Source organism: Lathyrus oleraceus, chromosome 7 (assembly GCF_024323335.1).
Source record: "Lathyrus oleraceus cultivar Zhongwan6 chromosome 7, CAAS_Psat_ZW6_1.0, whole genome shotgun sequence".
In the NCBI taxonomy this organism is placed as follows: Eukaryota; Viridiplantae; Streptophyta; class Magnoliopsida; order Fabales; family Fabaceae; genus Lathyrus; species Lathyrus oleraceus.
In genome coordinates, this window is record NC_066585.1 from 168,341,057 (window position 1) to 168,368,246 (window position 27,190).

A 27,190-nucleotide genomic window follows, 5' to 3' on the forward strand; every position below is an offset into this window, starting at 1 on the left:
TTAGCGACTTTGGAGGCTAAAGATAAACTGGCGAATTGTGATCTAGCCGTGGTGTGTGATTTTCCTGATGTGTTTCCTGAAGAAGTGAATGAATTGCCGCCAGAGCGTGAAGTTGAGTTCTCGATTGATTTGGTACCTGGTACTAGGCCGATATCGATGGCTCCGTACCGAATGTCTGCTGTTGAGTTAGCTGAATTGAAGAGTCAGTTGGAAGATCTGTTGGATAAGAAATTTATTCGTCCGAGTGTGTCACCGTGGGGTGCACCAGTGTTATTGGTTAAGAAGAAAGAAGGTACTATGAGGTTGTGTGTGGACTACAGGCAACTGAATAAAGTGACGATCAAGAATCGGTATCCTTTGCCGAGGATTGATGATTTGATGGATCAGTTGGTTGGTGCGAGTGTGTTCAGCAAGATAGATTTGAGATCTGGGTATCATCAGATACGTGTGAAAACCGAGGATATTCAGAAGACTGCTTTCAGAACAAGGTATGGACATTATGAGTATTCTGTAATGCCTTTTGGTGTGACTAATGCGCCTGGAGTATTCATGGAGTATATGAATAGAATTTTCCATCCGTACCTAGACCAGTTTGTTGTGGTGTTTATTGATGACATTTTGGTGTATTCGAAATCTGAAGAAGAGCATGCTGAGCATTTGAGAGTGGTTTTAGAAGTTCTACGAGAAAAGAAGTTATTTGCTAAACTCTCTAAATGTGAATTTTGGTTAGAAGAGGTTAGTTTTCTTGGTCATGTGATTTCAAGAGGTGGTGTTGCTGTTGATCCTTCTAAGATAGAAGCGGTATCTAAGTGGGAAGCTCCGAAGTCAGTTTCTGAGATAAGGAGTTTTCTTGGACTTGCAGGGTATTATAGGAAGTTCATTGAGGGATTTTCTAAGTTGGTGTTACCGTTGATGATGTTGACTAGAAAGGGGCAAGCGTTTGTTTGGGACTCAAAATGTGAAGAAGGTTTCCAAGAGTTAAAGAGAAGGTTGACTACTGCTCCTATTTTGATATTACCGAGTTCGTCGGAACTATTTGAAGTTTACTGTGATGCTTCATTGTTGGGTTTGGGGGGTGTGTTGATGCAGAATAAGCAGGTTATAGCTTATGCTTCGAGACAACTGAGAGTTCATGAGAGGAACTATCCGACGCACGATTTAGAGTTGGCAGCTGTGGTATTTGTTCTGAAGTTGTGGAGGCATTATTTGTACGGGTCGAGATTTGAGGTTTTCAGTGACCATAAAAGTTTAAAGTATTTGTTTGATCAGAAAGAGCTGAATATGCGACAGAGGAGATGGTTAGAATTTCTGAAGGATTATGATTTTGGTTTGAATTACCATCCGGGTAAAGCAAACGTAGTGGCTGATGCATTGAGTCGGAAATCATTGCATATGTCTATGTTAATGGTTAGAGAATGGGATTTAATTGAGCAGTTTAGAGACTTGAGTTTGGTGTGTGAGAGTACTCACAATAGTGTTAAATTGGGAATGTTGAAGTTGACAAGTGGTATTCTGGATGAGATCAGAGAGGGTCAGAAATCCGATGTGTCTTTGGTTGATAAGTTGACTTTAGTGAATCAAGGCCAAGGTGGCGAATTCAGAGTTGATGAGAATGGTGTTTTGAAATTTGGTAATCGGGTGTGTATTCCGGATGTTACCGAACTTAAGAGGAGTATTCTGGAGGAAGGACATCGTAGCGGCCTGAGTATTCATCCTGGAGCTACGAAGATGTATCATGATTTGAAAAAGTTATTTTGGTGGCCGGGAATGAAGAAAGAAATTGCGAGTTTTGTTTATTCCTGTTTGACTTGTCAGAAGTCAAAGATTGAGCATCAGAAGCCGTCTGGGCTAATGCAACCGTTGGCTATTCCAGAGTGGAAGTGGGATAGTATCAGTATGGATTTTGTTTCTGGTTTGCCGAGGACAAATAAGAATTTTGAAACTATTTGGGTGATTGTGGATAGATTGACGAAGTCGGCTCATTTCATTCCGATCAGAATGGATTATCCGTTAGAGAGATTGGCTGAGTTGTATATTGAGAAGGTTGTAAGTTTGCATGGTATTCCGTCGAGTATTGTTTCGGACAGAGATCCTAGATTTACATCGAAGTTCTGGGAAGGTTTGCAGAAGGCTTTGGGAACTAAGCTGAGATTGAGTTCTGCATATCATCCGCAGACTGATGGTCAGACTGAGAGGACGATTCAGTCATTAGAGGATCTTTTGAGAGCTTGTGTTTTGGAAAAAGGAGGCGCTTGGGATTGTTATTTGCCTTTGATTGAGTTTACCTACAACAATAGTTTTCATTCGAGCATTGGTATGGCACCGTTTGAAGCTTTGTATGGTAGGAGATGTCGGACACCTTTATGTTGGTATGAGTCCGGTGAGAGTGCTGTGGTTGGACCGGAGATTGTTCAACAAACTACGGAAAAGATTAAGATGATTCAGGAGAAGATGAGAATTGCTCAGAGTCGTCAGAAGAGTTATCATGATAAGAGGAGGAAGTCACTTGAGTTCCAAGAGGGAGATCATGTGTTTCTTCGTGTTACTCCGATAACTGGTGTTGGTCGAGCTTTGAAGTCGAAGAAGTTGACTCCTCGATTTATTGGTCCTTATCAGATTTTGGAGAGGATAGGGGAGGTAGCCTATCGTGTCGCTTTACCGCCGTCGCTTGCGAATTTGCATGAGGTTTTTCATGTGTCTCAGTTGAGGAGGTACATTCATGATCCGTCGCATGTAGTCCAAGTAGATGATGTACAGGTGAGAGATAACCTGACTGTTGAAACATCACCTATGAGGATTGAGGATCGAGAGTTGAAACAGTTGCGGGGTAAAGAGATTGCCTTGGTGAAGGTAGCTTGGGGAGGACCAGCAGGTGGCAATGTGACTTGGGAACTGGAGAGTAAGATGAAGGAGTCTTACCCAGAGTTGTTCGCTTGAGGTATGTTTTCGAGGACGAAAACTCTTTTAGTGGGGGAGAGTTGTAACACCCCGATAATAATAAAATAATTATTTAAATTGAATTAATAATTTACTTATTAATTTAATTAAATAATTGGAAATTTTATTATTATTATTTTGGATTATTATTATTATTTGGAAAATATATATATGTTGGAAATAAGAGAAAGTATCCCATTTTGGTAAAAAGAAAGTTTCACGTGAAAACAGAGAAACGATCGTGAAAGAGGAAAAGGGCAAAGAGACAGAGCAAGGGCTGAAGGTTGAAGAGAGAAGAGCTTGGAGCTTAAAGATTCGTCGATTAACTCAGGTAAGGGGGGTTTATCGTCGATTAATGGGTATTATGGGATAATATGTAATGGGTAGTGGTAAGCCGTTATTTGACCCTAATTGGGATTGTTGATGCTGAAGAATCACGTTGGATAAATTGTATGTAGACTGAAATTGAATCCGTGATTGTATGTGTCGTGATTTTCCGATAGTGTAGCTTTTTACGGAATTGGAATCGGAGGTCCGGAAGTCCTCCAATGGCGGAAAATGCGGAGAATTCTGCATTCTGCCTTGTGTTAGCGCAGGAACTGCTGTTTTGTCTGCGTTAACCGGTTAACCCAGGGTGTTAACCGGTTAACACTGTTATAATTTGTGAAATTGGTGCTGTTTTGCCTGCGTTAACCGGTTAACCCAGGGTGTTAACCGGTTAACACTGTTAAGTTTTGGGCAGTGAGCGTGTTTTGCCTGCGTTAACCGGTTAACCCAGGGCGTTAACCGGTTAACACTGTTACAGAGTGGAAAAATTGGCTTTTTAATATTGTGTACATAATTGAGAGTTGACCTATGTTGGCGTATGATGTAATAGGGATTATTTCCCGTTGTTTTGAGCAGTATAGGTATTAGTAGAGGGTGCTAATACTGTGTTTAATTGATTTACATGTGTTGATGATGTATGATGGTATGCATAATGATGTGAATGTATGTATTATGCATGTATGTGTGAATGGACTGTTGTATGGCTTAGAGTGTGAGCATATGTCCGTTGTGAATTGTTGTTGATGCTGCATTGCTAGATGATTAGCGTGCATAGCATAGCCTTCGGGGCTGTAGCTAATTCCCATGGTGAGGAATTAGTGAGTGAATTATTGTGGAATTGTTGTTGATGTTTGCATGCTAGATGATTAGTGTGCATAGTCTAGCCTTCGGGGCTGTAGCTAATTCCCATGGTGAGGAATTAGTGAGTGAGTAACTAGGTCTCAAATGAGTGGGACTAGTGAGCTTAGTAGCCGTATCTGGAGGGATCGGTGAGCTTGAACTATATGTTCAAGAATAGTCGGTACCGCATGTGTGGAGTCTCATTGCATAATGTATGTATGGCGTATAATATGAATGGATGTATTCCAATATTATACGTGTGTTTGTGTTGTTGTAGAGTATGATTTGAGGTTATACTTGTGTGTTATGGAATGTTGAGTGTGATGTGAGCTGATGTGCTGTTACTGATTGTATGTTGTGATTAGGGTGATTAATGTGTTAAATTACTTAACATTGCATGATATTTTATAATGCTTATTATATTGATTGAGGAACTCACCCTTACAACTATTTTTCAGGTAACGAGAAATGAGTTGAGTAGAAGCGAATGCTTGGAGTCTAGTGTAGTCTCCTTAGTGGGTCGTGCTCTGATAGATGTAACATCGGGATGGGATGTTTTATTTTGTTGAATAATTTACATGTGATTGTTACATGTTGTACATGATTGATGAGATCTCTATCCGTTGCGTTTTATGCAAATGTTTATGTTTTGAATTAATAAAAGAGCATGACCGTTATATTGTTGAATGGTGTGAATAATTGTGTGACACCCTTGAATGGCATAATTACTCTGAATTGTTATATGTTTATTATTTTTAATTAAATATTTGGGGTATTTTAGAAGGGTGTTACAGTTAGCACTCCAACACCCAAGACATTTCAAGATTCTAGATGAGTATAGTGAACAATTGAGATCAAATATTGTATGTTGATCTTATCGTGTGAATTAATTTTATACCTTCGACCAAATTGAGTCGATTTGAGATGGATTAAGCATTGGTCACTTTGTCATTTGGCTGATCCATAATAGAACCAACATATACAAATTTCAAAATGGATTGTGTTAATGTCAATTTTAGATTTCATAATACCGAATGCTAATTTAATTATTGAAAAATATTGCGGACTGTGCTAATGGTGACATAATTAGGAGCTAATATGTGTAATTATCAAAAGGAGATTCTAGATTCCAGAGGATGTCATACGGGATTTTCATTTATGAAGCAAAATTATATTAACCACTTGGATGTCGCTGAAAATAATGCTGGTGACGGTGCACAAGTTTCGTATCATAGACAATGTACATTGAAAACATACTTTCTATTTTTGGTTGGCACAACCATTATTGACAAAAGTGTGACATATGTCGATATTGTCTACCATAAATACTTCATGAATTTGGAGAGGATTCACAAGTATAATTGGGAGGTATCTTGTTTGGTATACTTGTACTACATATTAGATGTAGTTAGTCAATGGAAGACATAAGGGGCCGAAAGCAACGGCCTATTTCAAATAATTTACTTACATGTTAATTATTACTTCCTCCATCTCATAAAAATGTCTTATTTAAACAATACATTATTCTTAAGAAAATGATAAATGTGTTGGTTTTAATGATAAAATTAAATTATTTATTATAATATCCTTATTAATATTAGTTAGTAGAATAGTTGGATAAAGTGAAAGTTAATAAATAGAGGTATAGTATTGGAAAAATAATAATAAATACTATATTGGTATTATAAAGGAACAATTATTTTGAGATAAATAAAATGTGCAAATGAGACACTTTTTATGGAATAGAGAGAGTAGTTTCATAATACTTATAATACACTATTACTCATGCATTTTATAGGTATTGCAGAGTGAGAGTATGTTTTCGACTACATTAAAGAATTGTCACATGAGTGCTCAATTATCCCACTCAAGGGGAGTCTGGAGACCGAGTCGTACAAACTTACTCTTGACATCGTTGTAGTAGATGATATTTATTTCCCTCCATACGGTGAGCACCGTCAAACACGTCCTTTGTGATTCTTTGGATTCTAAAGAGTGTGAACGAAGTCAATTTTTCAAGGGTCCGAATTTTAGATTTCAAACTTATTTTTGCTTGCATTAGATGTGTATGTAACGAAGAGATTTTTTGTTTTGTGGTGTGTCAAGATTTTAAACTTCTAACAATTGAAATGATGTATTTTTGATTTCTATATAATGTGAGAGAATTCATAAGGGTGGAATGAACAAGTTTTATATTTTATTACCATTTTCTGCCGTAAATATTTGTTAAATATTAAGGACATATTTGAACTATTAATTGATTTACCATGGGCCCATTATTATAAAAAAAAACTACAATTATTATATTTATTCTATAGACCTTAAATCTAAATCTTCATCATTTCAAAAGGAGAACGTTATCCTTCTTGAGTCACTAATAATGCTGACCAAAAGTCAACCGATTGTCGTCGAAACATGCTAATATTTCATCAAATCAATGATGTAAAAAATTATGATTTTGCATCGATACTTTTTTACACAATTCTACCTAAGACATGCATCGTTGAAGATGTATGAGATCGTAAAATCTTATAATTTTGATATCTAGATCGAGATATTAATGACGATAATTTGAACAAATCACATAATCTAATTTATAAAGGCGAAATAAAATAAAATAAAATATTGTAGTATATTACAAAAGGATGAAATTGAAAAAAAAGATTCAAAGAAGAGAAAAATAGTACTCAAAATGAAAGGGAGAAAAAAAATCATTAACCCGAAAAAAATATTATTGAATATTTTATAGAAATATTCAAACAAATTTCATATTTGGGCATTTCTTAGCAAAACTCTTCAAATCTAATTTCTACTAAAGGCTGGGACTGCAAACAATCCAGGTTGCTTGAATTAAAAGCTGGATGCGCTTACCATTAGGCTTACTGTACTCTAAACAATTATTGTAATGAAGTCTGAAAATAGCCATCCCAGGATACACTATTAATTGCAGTGGTAACATTCTTCAATCACAGTATTGCCTAATTTGAGGACGAGTTAGTGCAATACAAAACACATGTCTGAATCAATTGTGTATTTGTCAAAATTATTTGTTAAAGTTCTAAAGTGCAGTTTTAATCAAAATTACAATAGCTCAGTGATACTATCAATTTTACAACGAATTCAAACATGTACTAATGTTGGTCATATGCCGAATGTGAAATTCAGAACTCAATAGAGAATCAGTAAAGATGGTTGTTGAATCAAAAATCATGGTTATGCCTTTTATGAAAAAATGTTATTATTCTAAAATGTATGCACAGCACTGGTAATCTAGCCATCAACTGACCATTAAATGTCACGTAATAGTATTTGTTAGCAGCACACCCAACTACGATGGTATTTATTTACCAGGGGTGACATTATTTATTCAAATAATAGAAAAAAATATATGGTTTTGAGAGTAATTTCCACAGTGAGGAGTCTTTTTCCTAGTCATGGGATATACTTCCCCTAGCAAAGTGCCGCGAATACCGGTAGTCTTCTTTTAGTAGTCGGCTGATTAAGAATACCAAAAATATGTGCATCAACTTCCTCCTTAGAGGGAACTTTATCTGAACAATTTGGGAGGAAACACTCAATGCCATCATCCAGAGGTGACCAGTCACTGATGGTGTTGGAATTGGCGTGCATGCGATGATGTTCAGGTGAAGATGGTTGTGATATCATGGGTCTTGTGACTACACGTTCAGGTTCAGCTACTTCTTGATGTTCTTGAACAATGCGTGTATTTAGGCCATATATGCACGGTTCTTGTCTAATTGAAATTTTGCCCATCTGTGCCTACACAACCAAAGTAGAAACATTAAATCGCTGATTAGGTGTTATTATGATAAAGGGCATGGTGATGTATATATAATTTGATTGCATACCTCAGATTTATTCTTCATGGAGAAACGACCTGGATGAAGCTCTTCTCTGACGTGAGCAAACTGCAAAACAATGATAGCAGCGGTCAAAGATTTGAGCCTAATAGCTCCAAGATTCTTAATCAGACTATCTAGGCACAGCTTCAAGCCCTAATATCACGATACGGTTAACCAATATGTATCCAAGAACAACAATAAAGATTTAAACACTCTTGTGAAAAATTTGAAAACCCCACTACGTATAGAATTATAGATGTTAAAGTAATGAGAATTGAGATAAAGGTACCTTTTTCTAGAAAGAACCAAACCGATATGAAAATTTTCTTTTTCAATAAGAGGAAGCAAACCCTACAAGGATACTTGCGACCGTTACAGTTTATTTTTCGCTCTGTTTGGCTAGCTATAATTTAGGTTGGATACTATCTTTCATTAATTTAGATTTATTTTATGTGTTTTAAATATAATTGATTTGTAATTAAAATTATCTTATTAAATTTGATATAAGATTTAGTTCAAAATTGATAATGATTTTATATATTTAAAATTAACTGTATCTTTAGTCAAGATTTTTGAGTTAATTTGAGTTATTGGGATACCATTTAGTTTATTGTCTGTTGACCATTAAAAGCCTAACATATATTGGACTCCTAGCTTACTTCTTAGTAATCAGATTTGCAAATAAAAAAAGAGAGAGGATTTCTTAATTTCTTTGAGAATGCCGATTTGTTTGCAATGCTCAAATCTGACTTATCAACTGAGATGCCAACAGCAGCAGATCATACCGAGGTTATTGCTTTCACGAAAAGTAACGGGTCGCGGATGTTCATAGCATTCATTCTATAATATGATGAAACAACCACCTTGATTTAGGATGAAACGGCCGGCTTGCTTCTGCAAAAGCAATTTGATTTGGGAAAGTTTCATCGACTGATTTTAAGACATCCTAAAGTCGAATAACCTAAAAACGGAATTACTACCAACAGGCAAATTTCCTATCTGGTCCAATTGAACAAGAAACTTCTCAGCTGTACATACCTGAACATTGCGAGGGCGTTGAGGGATCTTTGCAATTTTAAAGAGACTGATCTTAGTATATTCTATCTTACACCGCAGCATTTTCGCTCGCCTACCTTCAAATGGCGTTGGCCGATTTCTTTATAGTGTGTGTTTGTCTTTGCGTCTAATTCATCCGCGTTACACGCTTAGGAGGCTTCTATTTTATATAATAGCGCATGTTCTGACGTTTTCGCACACAGAAAAAGATGCTCTAATGACTCGTCTGGATTCGCAATGCACAAAAATTACTCGCATCCAATGTTTTCTTAACGCAACAAATACTAACTTCGGGATATCCAGCCGCAATTCCAAACAAATGCTAAATCTAACTCAATCAGCTAGGGCACTATTGGAACTTTTGGTAAAGTTAGACAAAATGAACTGATATATAGTCTTAAAGGTTGCATATCAAACAAACCCTTGTTTCCAAATTGTGTTTGGGTCTTTTGGGGTCTTTAACCGACTATGGTCAAATGGAATAGTTAAAAGTTAACGCAGGATCACATTTTCATTAATGGAAATAACAATGAACTCATACCTTAATTAGAAAAATCCTTTTTTCCAATTTGGATGAATAAAATTCTTAAAGAGGATTAAATTTACTTTTCTAAAGTCTAATATTTATTTATTGCATAAAAAAGCCAAAACAAGAATAGTTAAATTCGTAATAGTTATGGCGCTAACAAACCTGGCATTTGGAATTGAAGCGGCAGTTTCCAGATTCTTCCCAGGCTCTGCAAATGTCCGTCTTGAACAAACTCTTGGTGGACGAAGAAGAGGAAGAAGAGCCCCTACTGGAAGAAGACGATGAGGACCTTCCGCTCTTTACTCCGAACATTGGCCTCACCTGAATATCATCCATGACAATAACTTCCTCCTCCGCCTTCACTGGCGTTCGGTATATCGGCGGCGACTTCTGCATTGGCTTCAATTCGAAGTTCTCGATTGAAGAAAGCGGGGAGAGAGACAATCTACCGCGAGAACCAAAGCTACTGTTCCCTGAACCAAAGCTACTGTTTGCGGACCTATACTTGCTGGAGCCGAAAAGCGGAGAATTGAAGGCCTCACCGGATTTAGATGAAATCGGAGATCCGGCGTAGAAGTATTTTGCGAGCGGCGAGCCAGCGTCGAATTTCTCGGTGTACTGTTGAAAACCTGGACTCATCGTCGCTGATTGGAGATAGCGTCCTCTCTTTTCATCCAACTCGATCTGCAACGGCGAAAAGTTCTCGTTCAAAGTCCTCAGCTTCGAGACCTTCATCTTGCCGTTGCTCATCGCGTTCTCCATAACCTATTCCTGCATTTCAAAGACGAAGCTGTTAAGCCGAAACCTTTTCCGCTCGAATCACGATTGGGATAAATTATTATAACGCGATTTTCTTTCTTTGAACGAAAATTGAACTCTCGTTTCGTTTCTCATCAAATTAAAGTATTGATTTCAATTCGGAATTTCAATCAATTAAACCTAAAACTGAAGTGGTTGAATCATTAGAATGAAATTGCAGAGAACAAAAACTATCAAGTAAGAAAATCGTAGAAGAAAAGTAGAAATCAAAATAGAGAAGGTTGAAGATAGAGGGAGGTGAGAGAAACAGAGCCACGTTACAAGCACGAAAATGGCGGTGGTGCATTGCAATTTCAGTGCCTGTAGGTTAGTGCGGAGAAGAAGAAGAAGAAATGGAGAGAGACGAAATAGGAAGAAATCTCTAATTTATAGTTTGCGGAACACGATAGCAAAGGAAGCAGGTTTTAGTTCACCGCATATTTTTGAAGCAAAATAGAAACTATAGATTTAAGATACAAGATACAGTGATTTAATTGCAGCATACACAGATTTATGAGATTGTTTCTTGCAGTGGATTTATGTGCTTATTGCTTAAGATTGCCACGTTACAATATTTAAGAATGAAGAAAACACTACAAACAATAAAGCCTAATGGCTAATAATCAACTTATCAACACCCAACAATAATAACTGAGTTACTGAACATTCAGTACAAACACTTATGCACAATTCCATGACAGGAATGGAACAGTCCCTATCTCCTAAAGTGAAACCTACATACATCTTGAGTCACTATACTCCCTCACACTTCAGATGCCATCAAGTGCATTTTTGAGATTTCCTCCGAAAAACAACATGAGGTCGCCACCGTGGACCCTGCCCTCCGGCAAATCAAAGGTGCCTTTCGTAGCACCACCGCAGTCACCGGTGATGCTGTGGAGGTTTCTGTCTTGTGCTGGCTTATTGGCTGCCAAGAAGTTTGAATAGGATGGTGATTTCATTGAGAGTGGAACTAACACCTCCTTGGGGATGAGGTGATGTCTTTTAGGTGTTTCCATAGAATCGTAGGAATCAGACACAACACTGACGCCTGAGGAAGAATTGTTGTTCTCAAAACTGCTACAGACAGTGGAAGCAGAAGGTACAAGACCGCGGAAAAGTCCGGGTGCAATCAGACTTCCCTTGCTCATTTCACTTTCTTGCAACAGGTTGCAGTGAGCAGCACAGAGCCCACTTTTTCCCCTTGCAAATTTCTCACATTTTCCATCTCCCCAATTACATCGCTTTCCTCCACCATGGGCTTTGCAGAAATCGGTGCTCCCTTGAGCACTCTTCCCACAGCTCTCAAACTTGCAGCGCTTACCCCCACCATGCCTGACACAGCAGTCAGTACGACCGCGAGCACTCTTGGTGCAGCCGGAAACAGCACACCTCTTTCCACCACCATGAGCAACACAAAAGTTTGTTCCTCCATGTACACTTTTTGGACAAATACCACCACCATTGAAAAGGCAACGCTTCCCCCCACCATGTGCCTTGCACAGTGGGGTGCTTCCTTCAGCACCTTTAGTGCACCCTGCAAATGAGCAACGCTTCCCACCCCCATGTGCCTTGCAAAACATAGTGCTCCCCTGCGCACCCTTTGAACATTCATGGTACTGACAACGACGTCCACCCCCGTGAGAGATACACAACCCAGCTTGCCCTTCAGCACTTCTGGTGCAACCTTCTATTGTACATCTCTTACCTCCTCCATGTCTAATACAAAGTCCTGACTTACCTCGTGCAGCTTTTGCGCACCCACCTGGATACCCACATCGCCGACCACCACCGTGTGCAATGCAATAATCTGTCTTCCCCTCGGCACTTTTAGTACACCCTAAGTGTTGGCACCTCTTGCCTCCACCATGGGCCTTACAATAAGCAGTACGGCTCTCAGCGCCCTTGTTGCATCCTGGTTTCTGACATCTCTGTCCACCCCCATGTCCAATACAAAGCCCTGAAGCACCTCGAGCTCCCTTTGAACAGCCAAAATATCTGCATCTCTTAGGATTGCTTGTTCGGTTCTGTGAAGTTATCCCGGTTTCCTGAGGGCCAGATGCGGTGCCAAGTGAGTGATTAGTAGCACTGGATAGTTCGGGGAACGTCTGAGATTTAGTCCCAAGAATTAGTTCTTGTGTCTGCACCGAAATTTCAGCATTATCCATTCTTGGAGCTAAAAGAAGTGATGGCATATAACCACCTGATTTCTTTGCGGAGGTAGAACCCTCATCAACGACAGGTATCATTGCATAATTATATTCTCCTGATGTCTGGCTTGAAAAACATGAGATATTCACATTGGTCTCTGTTGAACCTGAGTACTCCATCATGCTTGATATCTCATTTGCCGCACCCGAAAGGCCAAGTTGAAGAATTGATTCACATTCGGATGGCATGCTCTGAGAAAAAAGGCTGGCCGGTTTTTTCTTCTTATTAAACCCCATATCATTGTAGTCATCGCCATATGCCTTTGGGGTTGGGCCCAATCCCAGAACCAATTTGCAGCCATCATCAACAGCAACGGAAAACTTCATCCCAAGACTGCTCTCAGTACATCCATAATTAGTATTATTGGTTTCTCCAAAGCCAATACCGTTCAAGCTCAAAGTAGTATTACCAATCCTAAGCTCAGCATCATGAGGAAACAGTACAGCTTTCTCGTTCAAATCCATTATCCAGATGTTGTGCACTACAGCTACAGGAGGTTGAAGTAGCAGAACAGTTCACCACATACTACTACAAGATCCACATACCTACCAGACTAGAAAAAGAAATTTGAGCATAAAGCATCCGCCGCTTACAAAGCCTGATGTATCTGATCTATCCATTTTCACGATGTCCCACAAGTAAGCTTCAAAATATCTTACTATACCAAATGTATCTTATAACGTCTCTTGGGAAGAACCCTTTTATAAGACTGGTTAAAACTGATGTAAAGAGTTCCCTGGAGCTTCTCGTGCTCCTTGTGAATAAATCATTAAGCTTCATTTACCCTGACAAGAAAGAAGGAAATAAGTTTTTTTATTTACAAGTTAACACTCATTAGGAAGAAAACTTTTTTTAATAATACACAATGCACCCATATAAACTCTACACTGCCGAAATTGAGGTCAGTTCCTGTAACTGGAACAGGAAATGCCAAGTTTTAAATCTCACGTCGAACATGAACAGAAAACCTTCCCAATTAAATAAAATGGCAAATTATACAAATTAAAAGGGACTCAAAGATACAAGTGCAAACATACTGAAACATTAAAAAGGGTTACAATTTACAAAGATACAAATATATTCTAAAGAACGAAGGCATGGAGAAATAGAGAAAGTTCTAAACATATTAGTATGGAAATACAAATGACAAGTATCATAATGAAGTAATAATATGTCTGAACAAGCCCTGATTTTGAAGATAATTGCACATGCAGATTGAGTATTGTAGCCTATAGCTTATTTATACCTTGGCATTGCAACATTGAAAACAAGTTTTCATCATGAGGGGAAAAAATTTCAAACCAAAAATAACATGACAGATGATGTGTCATATAACATATAGCAGAGAAAAAAGATGTAGCTATCATTCCAGCAAGTTGTGCAAAATACGCGAATCAAATATGCATTACAAAACAAGCTCCAAGGGTTGTTTATAAAGTATTTCAAGCATTACATCACACCTACATGAATACGGTAAAAGGCATCCAAGCACGAAATCATACATTGATTGTGAAAGGTTTTACTAAACAAATTAAAAATGAAAATTGTGAAAGGAGGAAATCTTGCATCCACCAGAAGGTATCGTGCTTAGTCAAGTAGATAGTGACGCATGACACATAAACCATATTTGTGACATCATATCAAAATTGAAACTGAAGTAAGTTTCCATCTATTGGGTGCATTACTCTTCTAGTTACAAGAATCTTGTAAGGTCTTCAAAGAGTGTACCAGCAAAACAGCTCATGAAGAGAAAATAACATATTCAAAACAGATACAGTATCATGGAAGACATGTTGAATTTCATTATTAGCCACAGGGTGGCATCTATTAAGAAATATGACTATGGAATTTAAGTTATAATCAGCATTCTCAGCCCAAAAAATATAAAAACTGTAACAGATAGTATTGTGAAAACACCAAGATGTATATATATCAGAAATTAAATAAGAAGAATGATAGATATAGCTTTGACTACAAACACAACCAAGAGGGGGCAAAAATTCAAGCTTCAACAAAGAAAAGGATTAAAAAAAACACATAGGAAGGAGTTCTCTGACCTTTGCCAATCTGAAAGGGTAAGATCCATTCCCATTTTCTTCATATGGAGCTTCGTAGTCATAAAATCCCTTCAGTATATCAATTTATTTGCAAAGCTTCCAATAGAACCAGCTTTCCAAATATAGAAAAGAATGCTAAAAATGTTCCTGCACGAAATTTGAGCATAACAACTACTTCAAGCCTTACGCAATTTAATAGAAATAAGATAAGATAATAACTCTTGCTGGAGCAGAATAACCAACACGCACACCCACACTCACACACACTATGCAATAATACCTTCAAGAATTTTTTTACAATTGAATTAGGATAATTTCATAATGAGATTTGTGCACATATGAAGCTCATAATAATGGCTATAAGAGAATCAGCAGCAGCGGTGTAATAAATTTTGCAACTAAGAAATAGATCCGAGTAGAAATTAAAACAGAAAATTCAATAGGAAATACCAAGGAATCAATCACATAGCAATCCAATTACAGAAACACGTTTGAAAGAGAAGAATCAGATAAGACATATACCGTGATTGTGAAGAATGAAAATAGAAACTGGAAATAGTACTCAGATCTGGAAAATCACTCTATTCCATTGACACTTCGAAGAAGACGAGGCAAAAACGCAAATTGTGAAGGAAGAAACAAAGAAAAGAGAATAAGAGAGAGAAATGAAAATTCCTTACGTCATAAAGTTCCGTCAATAAATAAAGTAGGGGCGGCTCTGTTTGTTTTATTAGTTTTTTTTTTCTCGTTTTTCTAAAAAACTGATAAATTTCTTTGGTGAGGAGAAGCTTAGAAAAATATCGAGGTTTTTATTTTTATGGAATCATGTGACAAAATGACAAAACTGACCCTTTTGGCTTGATGTATAGTACAAGCGTCACATGCTAGCTTTCGGGGGCATGTACTTTTTGCTCGAAAACGATATCGAGAGTGGAGTTACATGACTGCCCCTGTAGTCGGCATTTTGTACGGACGGAGTTAAGGGTGTTTTCGTCTTTTTGAATTTTTGTCTATTCTTGGTTTATGATCTGTTTTTTTTGTTAGTGGAAGCGGGAGATGTCGTGTCTCGCTGATAAACATTGACGATACAATCACCTGCGGTTGGCGTGGGTTCAAGGTAATCATGACCGTTTAATGTTATCTGAAGTCAATGGTTTGATGAATGAGACGAATCTAAGAACTTGGTATATGACGTAAGAGTAGAAAATCTGAGAGCACAATTGTGGCGGGTAGAAATTGGAATAATGAAGGACGCTAGAATCAGTTTCGGCTTCGGGTAGGCATCTTAGCTTTTAGCTCATTAACATCTTGGTTTCTTGTTTTTGTCCTCCAAACATAGTTATTCTCTCTATTTCAAAATTTCAAAAAAATTTATTCAAATTTTTTTTTTGAATTAAATATATTTTTGTTTCTTATAACTATTTTTATTTTTATTTTTAATTATTTTAAAATTTTTCTTTAAAGAATAATTTTAAAATAACGGATGCTTACGTGATAGTAAAGGTGGATTATAAAATATTATTATTTTTATTTAAATGAATGATAGCGTGAAAATGACACAAATTAAAACAAATTGAAACCTTATGTGTTTTCATTTGACCTAATGTTACCTTAGATTTTTCGAATTGACTATAAGTAGCAAGTATTAATGGGACAACAATGAATATACTAGGTTGAAGGACAATGTAAAATGAAGTCGAAGGGGAATTGAGTTGATGCCATGTCGAAAGTCACATATAGTGATGCTGGTCGAAGTAACTTCACGTCGAAGGGCATTGTAGGAGTTTGGGGACTTAGTGAAATTGAATACTATGCTATGTTGACTAAGGTTGAAGTTCATCATTACAATGTAAACAATGTCTACTTAGGCATTGCATGTGAAAAATGCTATAGTGGGTTATCGTAGCATGGTTGACATTAAAGACTTCGACGTGGGAATTCAGTTCTTGATGATTAGTAAAAATAGTTAAGATATTTGAATGGTGTTAAAAGTGTTGGTGTAAGCCCTAGAGGCCAATACTTTTGGTACTTGTATCGAATTATTTATTAATAATAAAAGGCATTTTCTTTATTATGGTTGATTAATAAAGTCCCTAGAATAGATAGTCCGTTTAATGTATTAAGTGTGACTTAATCATGAGAACACATTAAACATAAGGAAACTATTCTTAAAGTATCCGTAGTCGAGCTTTAATGTGAAGTGGGATAACATTAAAGCATTAAGACTATTATGTTTGTAGACTGATGATCACATCTCATGGATCATGGATAAAGAGTTATCAAGTCTTAAACATAGGTATGAATATTAGGAGTAATATTTATACTGGATTGACCCGCTATGAGAATACTATATAGAAATTTATGCAAAGTGTCATAAGTTATTCTCATGGTGATAATAGTGTATACCACTCTTCGACCTGAAACCACTATGGATCCTAGATGTAGAGTCGAGTGCTTTGTTGCTGATCCAACGTTGTCCGTAACTGGATAACCATAAAGACAGTTGATGGGTACTCCACAAAGCATGCTGAGGGACATGAGTGTCCTAGATGGAATTTTCCCATCCTGCGTAACAGGATAAATGTCTATGGGCCCAATATTGAACTGGACAAGGGTGACACGGTCTATACCTTGTGTTCAATATAGACATAAGGGCAAAGGGGTAATTATACACATAATTATTATCACAGGAGGTTTTGTCAGATCACATGACATTTTCGTGACTTGGGTAGCAGTGATGTGTTGCTAGATACCGCTCACTGTTTATTATGTTAAATGCGTGATTTAATATAATTGTCAACGTCGCGAAAACCTATAGATTCACACACAAAGGACGGATTGATGAGAGATAGAATAATTAAGGAACATCGTAAGGTACGGTGTACTTAAGTAGAATATGAAATATGGTAAGGTACCAAATACTTAAGTGATTTTGGCATATTATGAGATATGGGCCAAAATGCACTTAAGTGGGCTTTTTGGCTTGAAGCCCACACAAGTGGTTCTATAAATAGAACCCCTTGGGTAGAAGCATTGTAACTCACTGAGACAGACAACACAACTGAAGAGTTGGAATTTCGTATCTCTCTCTCACTCAAAGCCTTCATTCATAACAGCTAGCACTGCGATTGAAGGAATCCGTTCGTGTGGACTGAGTAGAGACGTTGTCATCGTTCAACGTTCGTGATCGCCTCGTGGATCTGTATCAAAGGTTTTGATCATTATCAGAGATCTGCACAAAAGGTTTGAATCGCCACAAGAGGTAACGATTCTATCACTGATCATGCCCATTCGTAAGGATCACTAAATGGAGAAAATTTTTAAATTCCGCTGCACCATGGATGGCCATTCTCCAACAAAAAGAGCGAGAAATGGTTTAACATAGACGGTTACTCGAAGACACGTAGAGACTCGTCGGAGAGAACCACTACATGGGGATGAAATGTGTCGTGATAGGGTTAGTCGACCGTTCTTGGATAATTATTTTAGAGTAGTATATAAAAGAACTTCTGTTCATTTGGGAAGGGGTCCACAATTGTACACATATTCTATAAACTCGAAGTATATGCGCATTTGAGAAACGAGTGAGAAAAATGTATGTATGTGTTCCACAGTTTATAAATTTCAAGTCTTTTCACATTTAAGTATCTTTTATGCATGAAGGTACCTTTCGATTTCACTTTACAGTTCATGTTTTTACTTCACCTTGCATTTTTTTTCAATCTTTATTCTGAAAATCTTTTATACCAAATCTTGCTTCAAAGCAACTTTGAAATAAATCGTAGAAGTTACCCTTCGATTTTGACACAGAATGTTGTTCAAAACCATAAATGCACATAAATATGTTCCGAGAGATTTTTGAGTTTGATCCCTTAAGTATTAATAGAAACTTGAATTTGTTTACCAAATTTCATAGTAAACAAATTGGCACATCCAGTGGGACCCTTTTTGTGTGTGTTTTTACTTTGCATTTTCAAAAATTTATAATTCTTCATTAACTTCTCATTCCCTGAGTGTGAGTATGCATGAGATTAAAGTGTGGTAAAATAACAAAGAGAGAAATTAGGAGACCTGTAAGGAGAATGACCACTTCCAGGAATAACAATGGAGAACAACCTACTATTAGTGCTGGGACGGGCACAGTTTCTGCACCAATGGCGGAGCCCATTCCTTCGATTGCTAGTACTACGGCAATACCGTCTATTACGATTGGACCGATGACTTTACCTGAAGGGACGATTTTGTCTCCAATTCCCCAAAGTCACCCAGTGACTCCTAGATCGTTTGTAGTGTCTGATTTCATACCTTTTACCACAAATTTCACAATGCTCATGTCAGAGCGTGAACAACCGTATGGAATGCCAACGATAATGATGGATAGTTTACATAATAACCCATCAACATTTATCGATAACACTGCGAATGCGTATTCACCAATCCTGGCATCTAGTTCAACCATAAGCAACCATGGTCGAATTATGCAACCCCGTGTGGGAATGGGATTTGGGTCTCAGGAAATATCTACCTTGACAACAAATTATGTCATGGTAATGCGGCAACAGATGAATGAGAGTAACCATGACATGGTAAATACTCTAACACAACAAATGGTACGATATTCAATCGATTGATTCAAAACATGAATCAGAGTTACTAGCAGTTGGCAACTCAAATGACTAGAATTGCTGATTTTTTTGGCGCTCATCTGGTGCAGGTTCGACTTGTGGTTCAACCCCAAGTTATTAGATAAGTTCAGAACGAGGGGTTGGTTTTGGAGGAAAACACTGTGAACTAGGAACAACAAGTGTTGTCCCAATTGGTCATAATGAATAAAAGTCAGACGCAAAAGTGCTCGAAAAATTAAATTAAATGCACCAAAATGATCAGCATGAAATAAACTTCTCAGAAACATATAATGTTTGATCTAATTTTGAAATAAAATTTCACCGGTTAAAAGGCTCAGACTGATCAATATGCAATGAAAAAGTAGTCGAGCAAATAAAATGAGCACGTCAGTTAAACTATGTGAATTGCAGATCAGTAAAATTGATGTTTGTAAGCTCAATTTTGAAACTTTTCGACAACTGAATTTACGCACAGTTGAGATTCAGTTTTACCAATCTGTATGTATATTCGAGATTTATTTTGACCAATATTTTAGGCATTATACATGATGAAAGACATGTTATGCTATATAGATGATGCAAAGTGAAAATAAAGTCAGATGGATGAAAGTTTTAAAGTGACTAGTCAAAAATGGGGTGTGACGCCCATGATGCGTGTTATGACTTATGAGTGAAAAAAGGAAGACTATATTAATATATGCAACTTTTTTTGATTGAGAGTAAAAAAATAAACATAAGAAGGAACCTCTGTATATATGTCGGTTAAACTAGTATGTGAAAACTGATAAAAAAAGAGAAAACTTTACTATGTTTCATGGAGAGTGTTGTTTTGTTTGGAAACTCAATTTGAATGTCTAATATATAAGATAAAATAACATTGTTGCATTATGATCTATTATTGTAATAACTACAATAAGATAATGATTTGTTTTCGCACACTTTCTTTATTTCACATACTTTTTATTTCTTTTTTGTTAAGTTATTATCATATTTTTCTATCAAGGTGGATACTTTGGCCGAGGTGAAATGACGTTACGAAAGGTACTTTTTTTGTAGTAGTGTATTATTTTACGTGAGAAATAAGGGGTTATGTATTAGGTGGTGTTATCCTACACTCTAAAGCAAAATGGAAATGCAGAAAGGAAAAATAGAACTATCATGAACATGGTGAGGAGTATGCTAAGAGGCAAGCACGTACCTAATGAGTTATGGGGTGATGTTATGTCGACTATAACATACATCCTAAACAAATGTCCAACTAAGAAGCTAGAAAGAATCACACTAGAAGAAGGTTGGTCTGGCGTCAAGCCTAGCTTAAGTCATCTGAAGGTGTTTGGATCCATAACACATAGACATATGCCTGATCAATTGAGAAGAAAAATTAAGAGCAATTCAAGCTAGATGGTCCTGATAGGATATCACTCAACTGATGGATACAAACTATTTGACCTAGTGAATAAGCAAGTTGTGATTAGCAGGGATGTGATCATAGATGAGCTTAAGAAATGAGATTGGAATAAAAACATCAAGAAGGATTCAGTGAGAATTCTATGTGATGAACAAGATAATGAAGCTGACAGAGGAGTTCAACAAGAGGAAGTCAGGGGTCAAACAGGCACAAGTAGACCTCAAAGAGAAAGAAACATGCCTACAAGGTTGCAGGAATGTGTGATTACATCAGATGATGAATTTGATGATAAAGGTGAACTTGTACACTATGCTTTATATGCAGATATTGAGTCAATCAATGTAATTGAGGAATTGAAAGACTCGAAGTGGATGCATGCCATGATGGAGGAACTGAAGTCAATAAAAGTAAATAAAACCTGGTCACTAGTCGAATTTCCACAAGATAAGAAAGAAATTGATGTTAAGTGGGTTTACAAAGTAAAGTTGATTCCAAAAGGAGAAGTAACCAGACACAAAGCAATACGTAGCCAAAGGATTTCTTTAGAGAGAAGGAATCGACTTTGATGGAGTTTTTGCACCAGTTGCTAGGATCAGAACAATCGGGTTGATTGTTGGTCTAGCAAATGATCGCGACTTAGTATGTCTATCAAAATGTCTAATTGCAAGTGCACAGTCGTATCGCGTAGTTTTAAAAAGATATCGAACCCAAAGGATTAAAAATCAAACTATCGTTATCTAAAGTTACTATGTAAAGCTAAGGCTAATGATTCTTTTCTTTTCTTTTTTAATTAAGGGAAACTAGAAATAAATTCAAATGGGAAATAATAATATAATAAAATTATTCAATAAGGAGGCATCGATATGTAGAATACATCATTCTTCGAGGATACAGTAAATAATTATCATAAAATAAGGTAAATCACTTTTCAGTAGGAAATATCAAATTAAAAGACTTTGCCTCACACTCTCGTGTTATTGACTCAGGCTATACTCTCAAGTCAAAATGTTTTGCTCTCGTTCACCCATTTGAATTAAAAGTAATTTTTGGAAATTGATAAATCCTAATTAATCCTAAAACGCTCTCGCTGTGTTTAGGATTAATGCCTAGAAACCACTATCCGGTTAAAATCTCAAACTCTCGTTCTGTTGATTTATAATCTTAATGACTTTTCACTCTCATGCAAAAACCTTTTTAAATTAGAATTGGAAACCACAGCCAGAAAAATAGCTTATAAAAATTAATACTAATTATTACCGAATCCCGTCGGGACGAAGGTCCTTACATTCCGATATCAAAAACTTTAGCCAAACATGGTTTGAAACTTAATCATGCAATTATAATTTTTAAACATAAACATAATCATGATCAAAATTCAGAATTGCAAGCATACAAATAATATTATGCAATTAGGTCAAATGAAAGTGGAAACTAAAGAAATATGCAATTAAAAGAACCCGATGAATAAAAAAAACTAGATTAAACTGCGGAGAATTCTTCGAGTACAAATATCAAACTGGAAATACAAATGATGTCGACACGCTTGATCCAAGAAACAAGTAAAAACTTAAGAATTACAGTATAATAGCCTCCCGATGTGGAAGAACTATCACTTTTCAAGTATTTCTGCTTAAGCCTAAGAGTCAAAATTACATGATAAAACTTGGATTCTTTTTTTTCTCCATGAAACTCCCCTCTTATACTAGTAAGTGGAGCTGAAATTAACCTAAAATCGTGTAGAAATGGTTGAGAGGATTTAGGGGAGTCCTTGACTAAGTTTATGCAATTGCTGAAAAGCTGCAATGCGTGCCTGTGGTGAACGTCACAGGGCCATGGCGAACGTCATGATACTTAAACTTGGGGTGACGTGGCAGAGGCGTGGCGAACACCACAAGCCCGTGGCGAATGCCACAGGCCCAGAACCTGCAATTTCATCCTTTTTCTTCTTTTCTTCAACTTTTCTTCATTTCTTCTCTTTTCTTTATCTCTTTCTCGCACGTGAGTTCTGCATTGACAAGTACCCAAAACAGGGCAACAACGCCAGCCTAATACAATAAAAGCACACACAAAATTATATTAAAATGCATACGAATTGAGTCAAATATACGATATAGTTTCACGTTATTAAACTCCCTCATACTTGAACATTTGCTTGTCCTCAAGCAAATGTTACACTTATGACATGAAAATTCGGAGGCTCGTAGCATATAGATCCATGAAAAAGAACATAAACAATCAAATAATCATTCTAAAACAAACATTGCTTTGGTTATAATTGCTTAAATAAGTACTAATCGGTACGCTAAGGATATCGTAATAACATTATTCCGCAATTGCGATCATGAGTCTCCCTACATGCAAACAAATCTAAATGATGTCATTATATCGCAAACTTGTCAACTCACCTTTTATTTTTCCGTTCAAGTGCGGTCATATTAAGCATGTTATCTTTCACACTTATAGTAGGAATATTTGTTAGTGACTTTGGTCTTTCTTTTACCTTCGATTTCCTAGTTCGGGGGTTGATTATGGCATCTAAGTGGTTTAAGCCCCCTCCTAAATCATAATCGTGGGGGATCGGACCGTAATACTCCCTACCATGTTTAGCGCCAAATACCATTAAACCAACTACGGTTGGTATTGGTCATTCAAGTCTCAACATATTTCATTCAATATCATTTTTATTTTTTGGACCAAACACTTATTTGCATCAATCTCCTACGTAAAGCATGACCAAGATGGTGCTGATTGCCTGAACTATTTTATTAGGTAAGGATACAAGGTTTTTGACATAATGAATATTCAAATTTATTCGCATGTTTAGGAGACTTAAGGCGTTAAAATGATACCGATCTTTCACATAAATTTCCCAAGATTTTACAATTAAACCTTAATGTCATTTGTAACTTAGAACTTTCTAATTATGAAATGATTTTCATGGAAAACATTTGTTATGGCTCAAGAAAACGGGAAGATTAATAAATAGTGGAAACCGCGCATAAAGGCTCGACAACACATGCATTAACTCAAATAACACTAAACAATTAAATTAGAAATGAAAATGGATAAAACAATAAATCTACCTAAGAAATATGTAAATAAAAGCGATAAAGTTCCTCCCCCGCACTTAAACCGAACATTGTCCCCAATGTTTCGATAAAAGGTGGAAAAGGAGGATAGAACCTGAATGGAGTACTCAACGACGGCCTCGGCCTCGTGCTCGTCCATACCTACCATGTTGAGGAGGTGGTATACCTGCGTGTTGCATGTGCTCAAGCAGGTCCTCGGTCCCTACATGTATGCCTTCCATTTCTTCAATCAGGTCCATTATGTTATGCTCGATCCTTTCTGTGTAGTCGTGCTACTGATCATGTATCTGTTGGATATGTGCCATCATGTCAACCTATTGTCTCTATATATTTCTAAATAGTTGGTCGCATTCGGTGTCTACATCGTTACAATGTCGTAGCTCATAGAGAACATCGTCACGTGCGGTTCTGATGCCAACATAATCATACTCCTCTTGGGACTAGTGTCGGGGAGAGGTACCTGCAAAAGTGTCAGAAGGGCCAGGTGCAATGTGTGCACGTGTAGTAGGATCAAAGAAAGTCGGAGCATCTTGCTCCATCTCATCAAATTCATCATCAGTTTGACCACCTTGGTTATCCTGCACAGGTATGTCATTAGGGGCATGATGACCGGGTTCAGGGGAGGTCAGATCATAAAGCCAATTGTTCCTGTTTCGCACATTTGTACGTGTGTGGCAAGGTAAAATGATACTCCTAATCTCACGGTTACCAACCATGAGAGAGTATTTGTCGTCCCACCTGACCTTAATTAAACGTTGGGATCGACAGGAATTGATATCCAGGGAGGGCGTTTATAGGGGTTGTAGAGTTGCAAGTTCATTATCTAAGCCTAGTGCACATGCTATGGAGGTAACCAGACCTCCGATACAGAAAGTGGTGGCCCCTCTGGCGTAAATCAACTGCATGTGTGCCAGCATGAGAGGAGTCGCATTGACTCGTGTCGATGCGAATGCAACATGTAAAAAGAATAACTCTTTAGAATTTACCCTACCATTGTTAATTCAGCCGAAAATTGTGTTAGCTAATATGCGATGCACATAATGTATGGTCTTGTTATGGATATGTGAAGCTTTCGCCCTTCCCAGACAGATGTTCTCTTACCTGTCAATTGTTCCCAGAAATGGAACACTTCATATTGCCATTCTTCTTCTAAAGGATATGCATAGGCTATACCATTCCCATGGAGTAAATGCAACATGTCCCCAATAGTATCTTGGCTTAATTCATAATCTATATTAAATAATCTAAACCTTATCATGCCAGAAGAGTATTGATCAACCAAAGGTGTATAGTAAGTAAAAGAACTCAAAAACTCCAAAGTCAGTTTTTCATACGTAGCATCCTTCAAAGAACAAGAGTGTGTTAAATCTAATTTATCGAGTATCCATTGTACACTACTGAGTAATCCTAACCTACGTAGACAAGGTTCATCGCCATACCTTGTCGGAGTGACTGAACATTCGTAGAACTTCAAATACCTTTCATTTTATAATTTCCCGACTTCTCCCTCACTGAAGACGATGTTAGACAAATCTACCGTTGGCCTTTTCATTTTAGCTTGAACTCTTTGAGGCATGGTGAGAAGGAAAAATATTTTTAGAGTGGGGTTGTGTTTGTGGTTTGGCAATGGGGAATAGGTGTTACTTGAATTGGATGATAAATGAGGTTTTAAATAGGCGAATGAGAGTGAGAGTTTGAAAGGTTGGAGATGAAGAGTGTGAGTGGGGGAATTAAGGTGAGTTAATATGGAGAAAGTGGGTTTTGGAAGTTGAAAAGTGGGATAAAACATGGTGTTGCATGTTGAAAGCCGTGTTTTTGGGTTTCTAAGGTTTGTGGCGAACGCCATGAGCCTTAAATATGAAAATTTTCATTTTAGCTCTCTGGCGAACGCCATGAGGCATGGTGAACTCCCCAGGCTTCAGAAACGTGGTTTTCATCTTATGGCTATGGAAAAAGGCATAATGGTGGTTGTAAATTATTTTTAAAGGCTTCTGAGTGATATATTGCTGCTTAATGGAACACTTAGCCTCAAAAATAATTAATCAATCAAAAAATAAAATGCGATGAACTAATAAAATTAAACATGCATATAAAATAGATAAATAGAAAATGACATTAATAAAACTGAAATATTTGTTATGTTTTACGTCGGTAGCTTGACAAAATTAAAAATTAACTTAGAAGCATAAAATCATAGTCTAGAAAATAGGAAATCCTAATTAGAAAGCATAAAATGATATCCTCCCCCACACTTAAACAAAGAAGTGTCCACAATACTTTAGTGTCAGGCAGGAATGCGGAAACATCTGGTAGAGATTAGCCATTACGATGATCGGTAGGATCGAAGAAAGGGCGCCTGGAATACACCACTTGGTGAAGGTGATCAAATTGTTCGTTATCTATATACATAAAGCCATATAAGTATTGGTGAATGGTAGTAACATTAGCTCTCATAGCAGCGACTTTGGTCCGAAGGATATCTAGTGCCAAATTATGGTTGTTAAGAGAAGTGTCACGAGCAACCGAGATAAGTGTAGGTGCATCAGAGAGAGGAAGACTATGACACTCATAAATAGGATGGGTTCTAGGAGGTGAAGGTGACTAACCCTTGCCTTCTAAAATATAAAGCCAGTTGTTACGATCGTGTACACTGGTTCGCTCAATGTTGGGCAGGGTGAATTGGTGAGCTACCTCATTGCTGATTAACAACTGGAACTCACTAGGTCCAAGGTTTCCTATAGTCTGTTATTAAAATAGAAGGTTATGTTCATTGGTCGGATTCCTCCTAGAGGGGTTAGGCGGGAGAATGCAGTTCTTAGGGCTAAGGCTGCAACAATCATGGTGACCTGTCCACTAATCAAGATGGGACCATGAGTAGCACAGACAATCCTACCTAGGTTTGCAAGCATGAAGGTCGCAATATTAACTAGCCTAGATTGAAAAACACATAACATAATGAATAATTCATCCCTAGACACAATGGTACTGCTTTCCGGTTTTCCAAAAAGGGTGTAAGATAAGATCATATGGAAATAACGAATAGCAGGGTTATGGATTTGGGTGGAGTATGTCGCGGTGAAGAATCAAAGATCAAGCTATTGATTAGACTTGACTCATGAATCAAAATATCACCACCGAACTTTAATTTATCCAAGGGAAGGGGAAAAGAATAAAAAATAACCTAATATGCATATACAAAGTTAGAAGATTAAACTTAAGCTAAGCAAAATGGGGGGAGATTCTAAAGTACGGGGGTGTGTTATGAAAATGGAAGGTATTAACACCCTAATCATCTATAGTACTCTACAGGAACCTTTTTAATATATTTTTTTGGTTTAAAATTGTTTGTTATTTGATCAGGGAGATGAGAAAAAGAACATCTTTTTATTATTTGATGATTTGGAAAGACATTGAGTCTTATGCCTACGTACCCTTGAAGGATCAAAACCG

At 37.1% G+C, this 27,190-nt stretch overlaps 2 protein-coding genes across 3 annotated transcripts; both read right to left on the bottom strand.

Annotated features, from left to right (window-relative positions):
- Positions 1 to 7,317: 7,317 nt before the first annotated feature.
- LOC127100780 (uncharacterized) lies at positions 7,318 to 10,834 on the bottom strand. 2 transcript variants are annotated; one of them, XM_051038052.1, is made up of 4 exons: positions 10,633 to 10,834; positions 9,715 to 10,323; positions 7,974 to 8,033; positions 7,318 to 7,884 (listed from the first exon to the last, which is right to left on the bottom strand). In XM_051038052.1, exons 2-4 carry the CDS (start codon positions 10,312 to 10,314, stop codon positions 7,555 to 7,557), a joined length of 990 nt encoding a protein of 329 aa, XP_050894009.1. In that variant the 5' UTR covers positions 10,315 to 10,323; positions 10,633 to 10,834; the 3' UTR covers positions 7,318 to 7,554. The 2 variants fall into 2 exon arrangements, with proteins under 2 accessions (XP_050894009.1, XP_050894010.1); XM_051038053.1 differs by having other exon boundaries at positions 10,492 to 10,637.
- A 110-nt stretch (positions 10,835 to 10,944) lies between these two features.
- On the bottom strand, positions 10,945 to 15,378 carry LOC127100779 (uncharacterized). The gene is made up of 3 exons (XM_051038051.1): positions 15,141 to 15,378; positions 14,619 to 14,765; positions 10,945 to 13,346 (listed from the first exon to the last, which is right to left on the bottom strand). Exon 3 carries the CDS (start codon positions 13,023 to 13,025, stop codon positions 11,121 to 11,123), a length of 1,905 nt encoding a protein of 634 aa, XP_050894008.1. The 5' UTR covers positions 13,026 to 13,346; positions 14,619 to 14,765; positions 15,141 to 15,378; the 3' UTR covers positions 10,945 to 11,120.
- Between the last annotated feature and the right edge of the window lie 11,812 nt (positions 15,379 to 27,190).

Coding starts and splice junctions, on each gene's coding strand:
- LOC127100780 (XM_051038052.1), bottom strand. CDS start 10,314: ATGGAGAACGCGATGAGCAACGGCAAGATGAAGGTCTCGAAGCTGAGG. Junction 8,034..9,714: donor GCTTCAATTCCAAATGCCAG/GTTTGTTAGCGC, acceptor ATTGTTTTGCAG/TTTGCTCACGTCAGAGAAGA. Junction 7,885..7,973: donor CCATGAAGAATAAATCTGAG/GTATGCAATCAA, acceptor TTGGTTGTGTAG/GCACAGATGGGCAAAATTTC.
- LOC127100779 (XM_051038051.1), bottom strand. CDS start 13,025: ATGGATTTGAACGAGAAAGCTGTACTGTTTCCTCATGATGCTGAGCTT.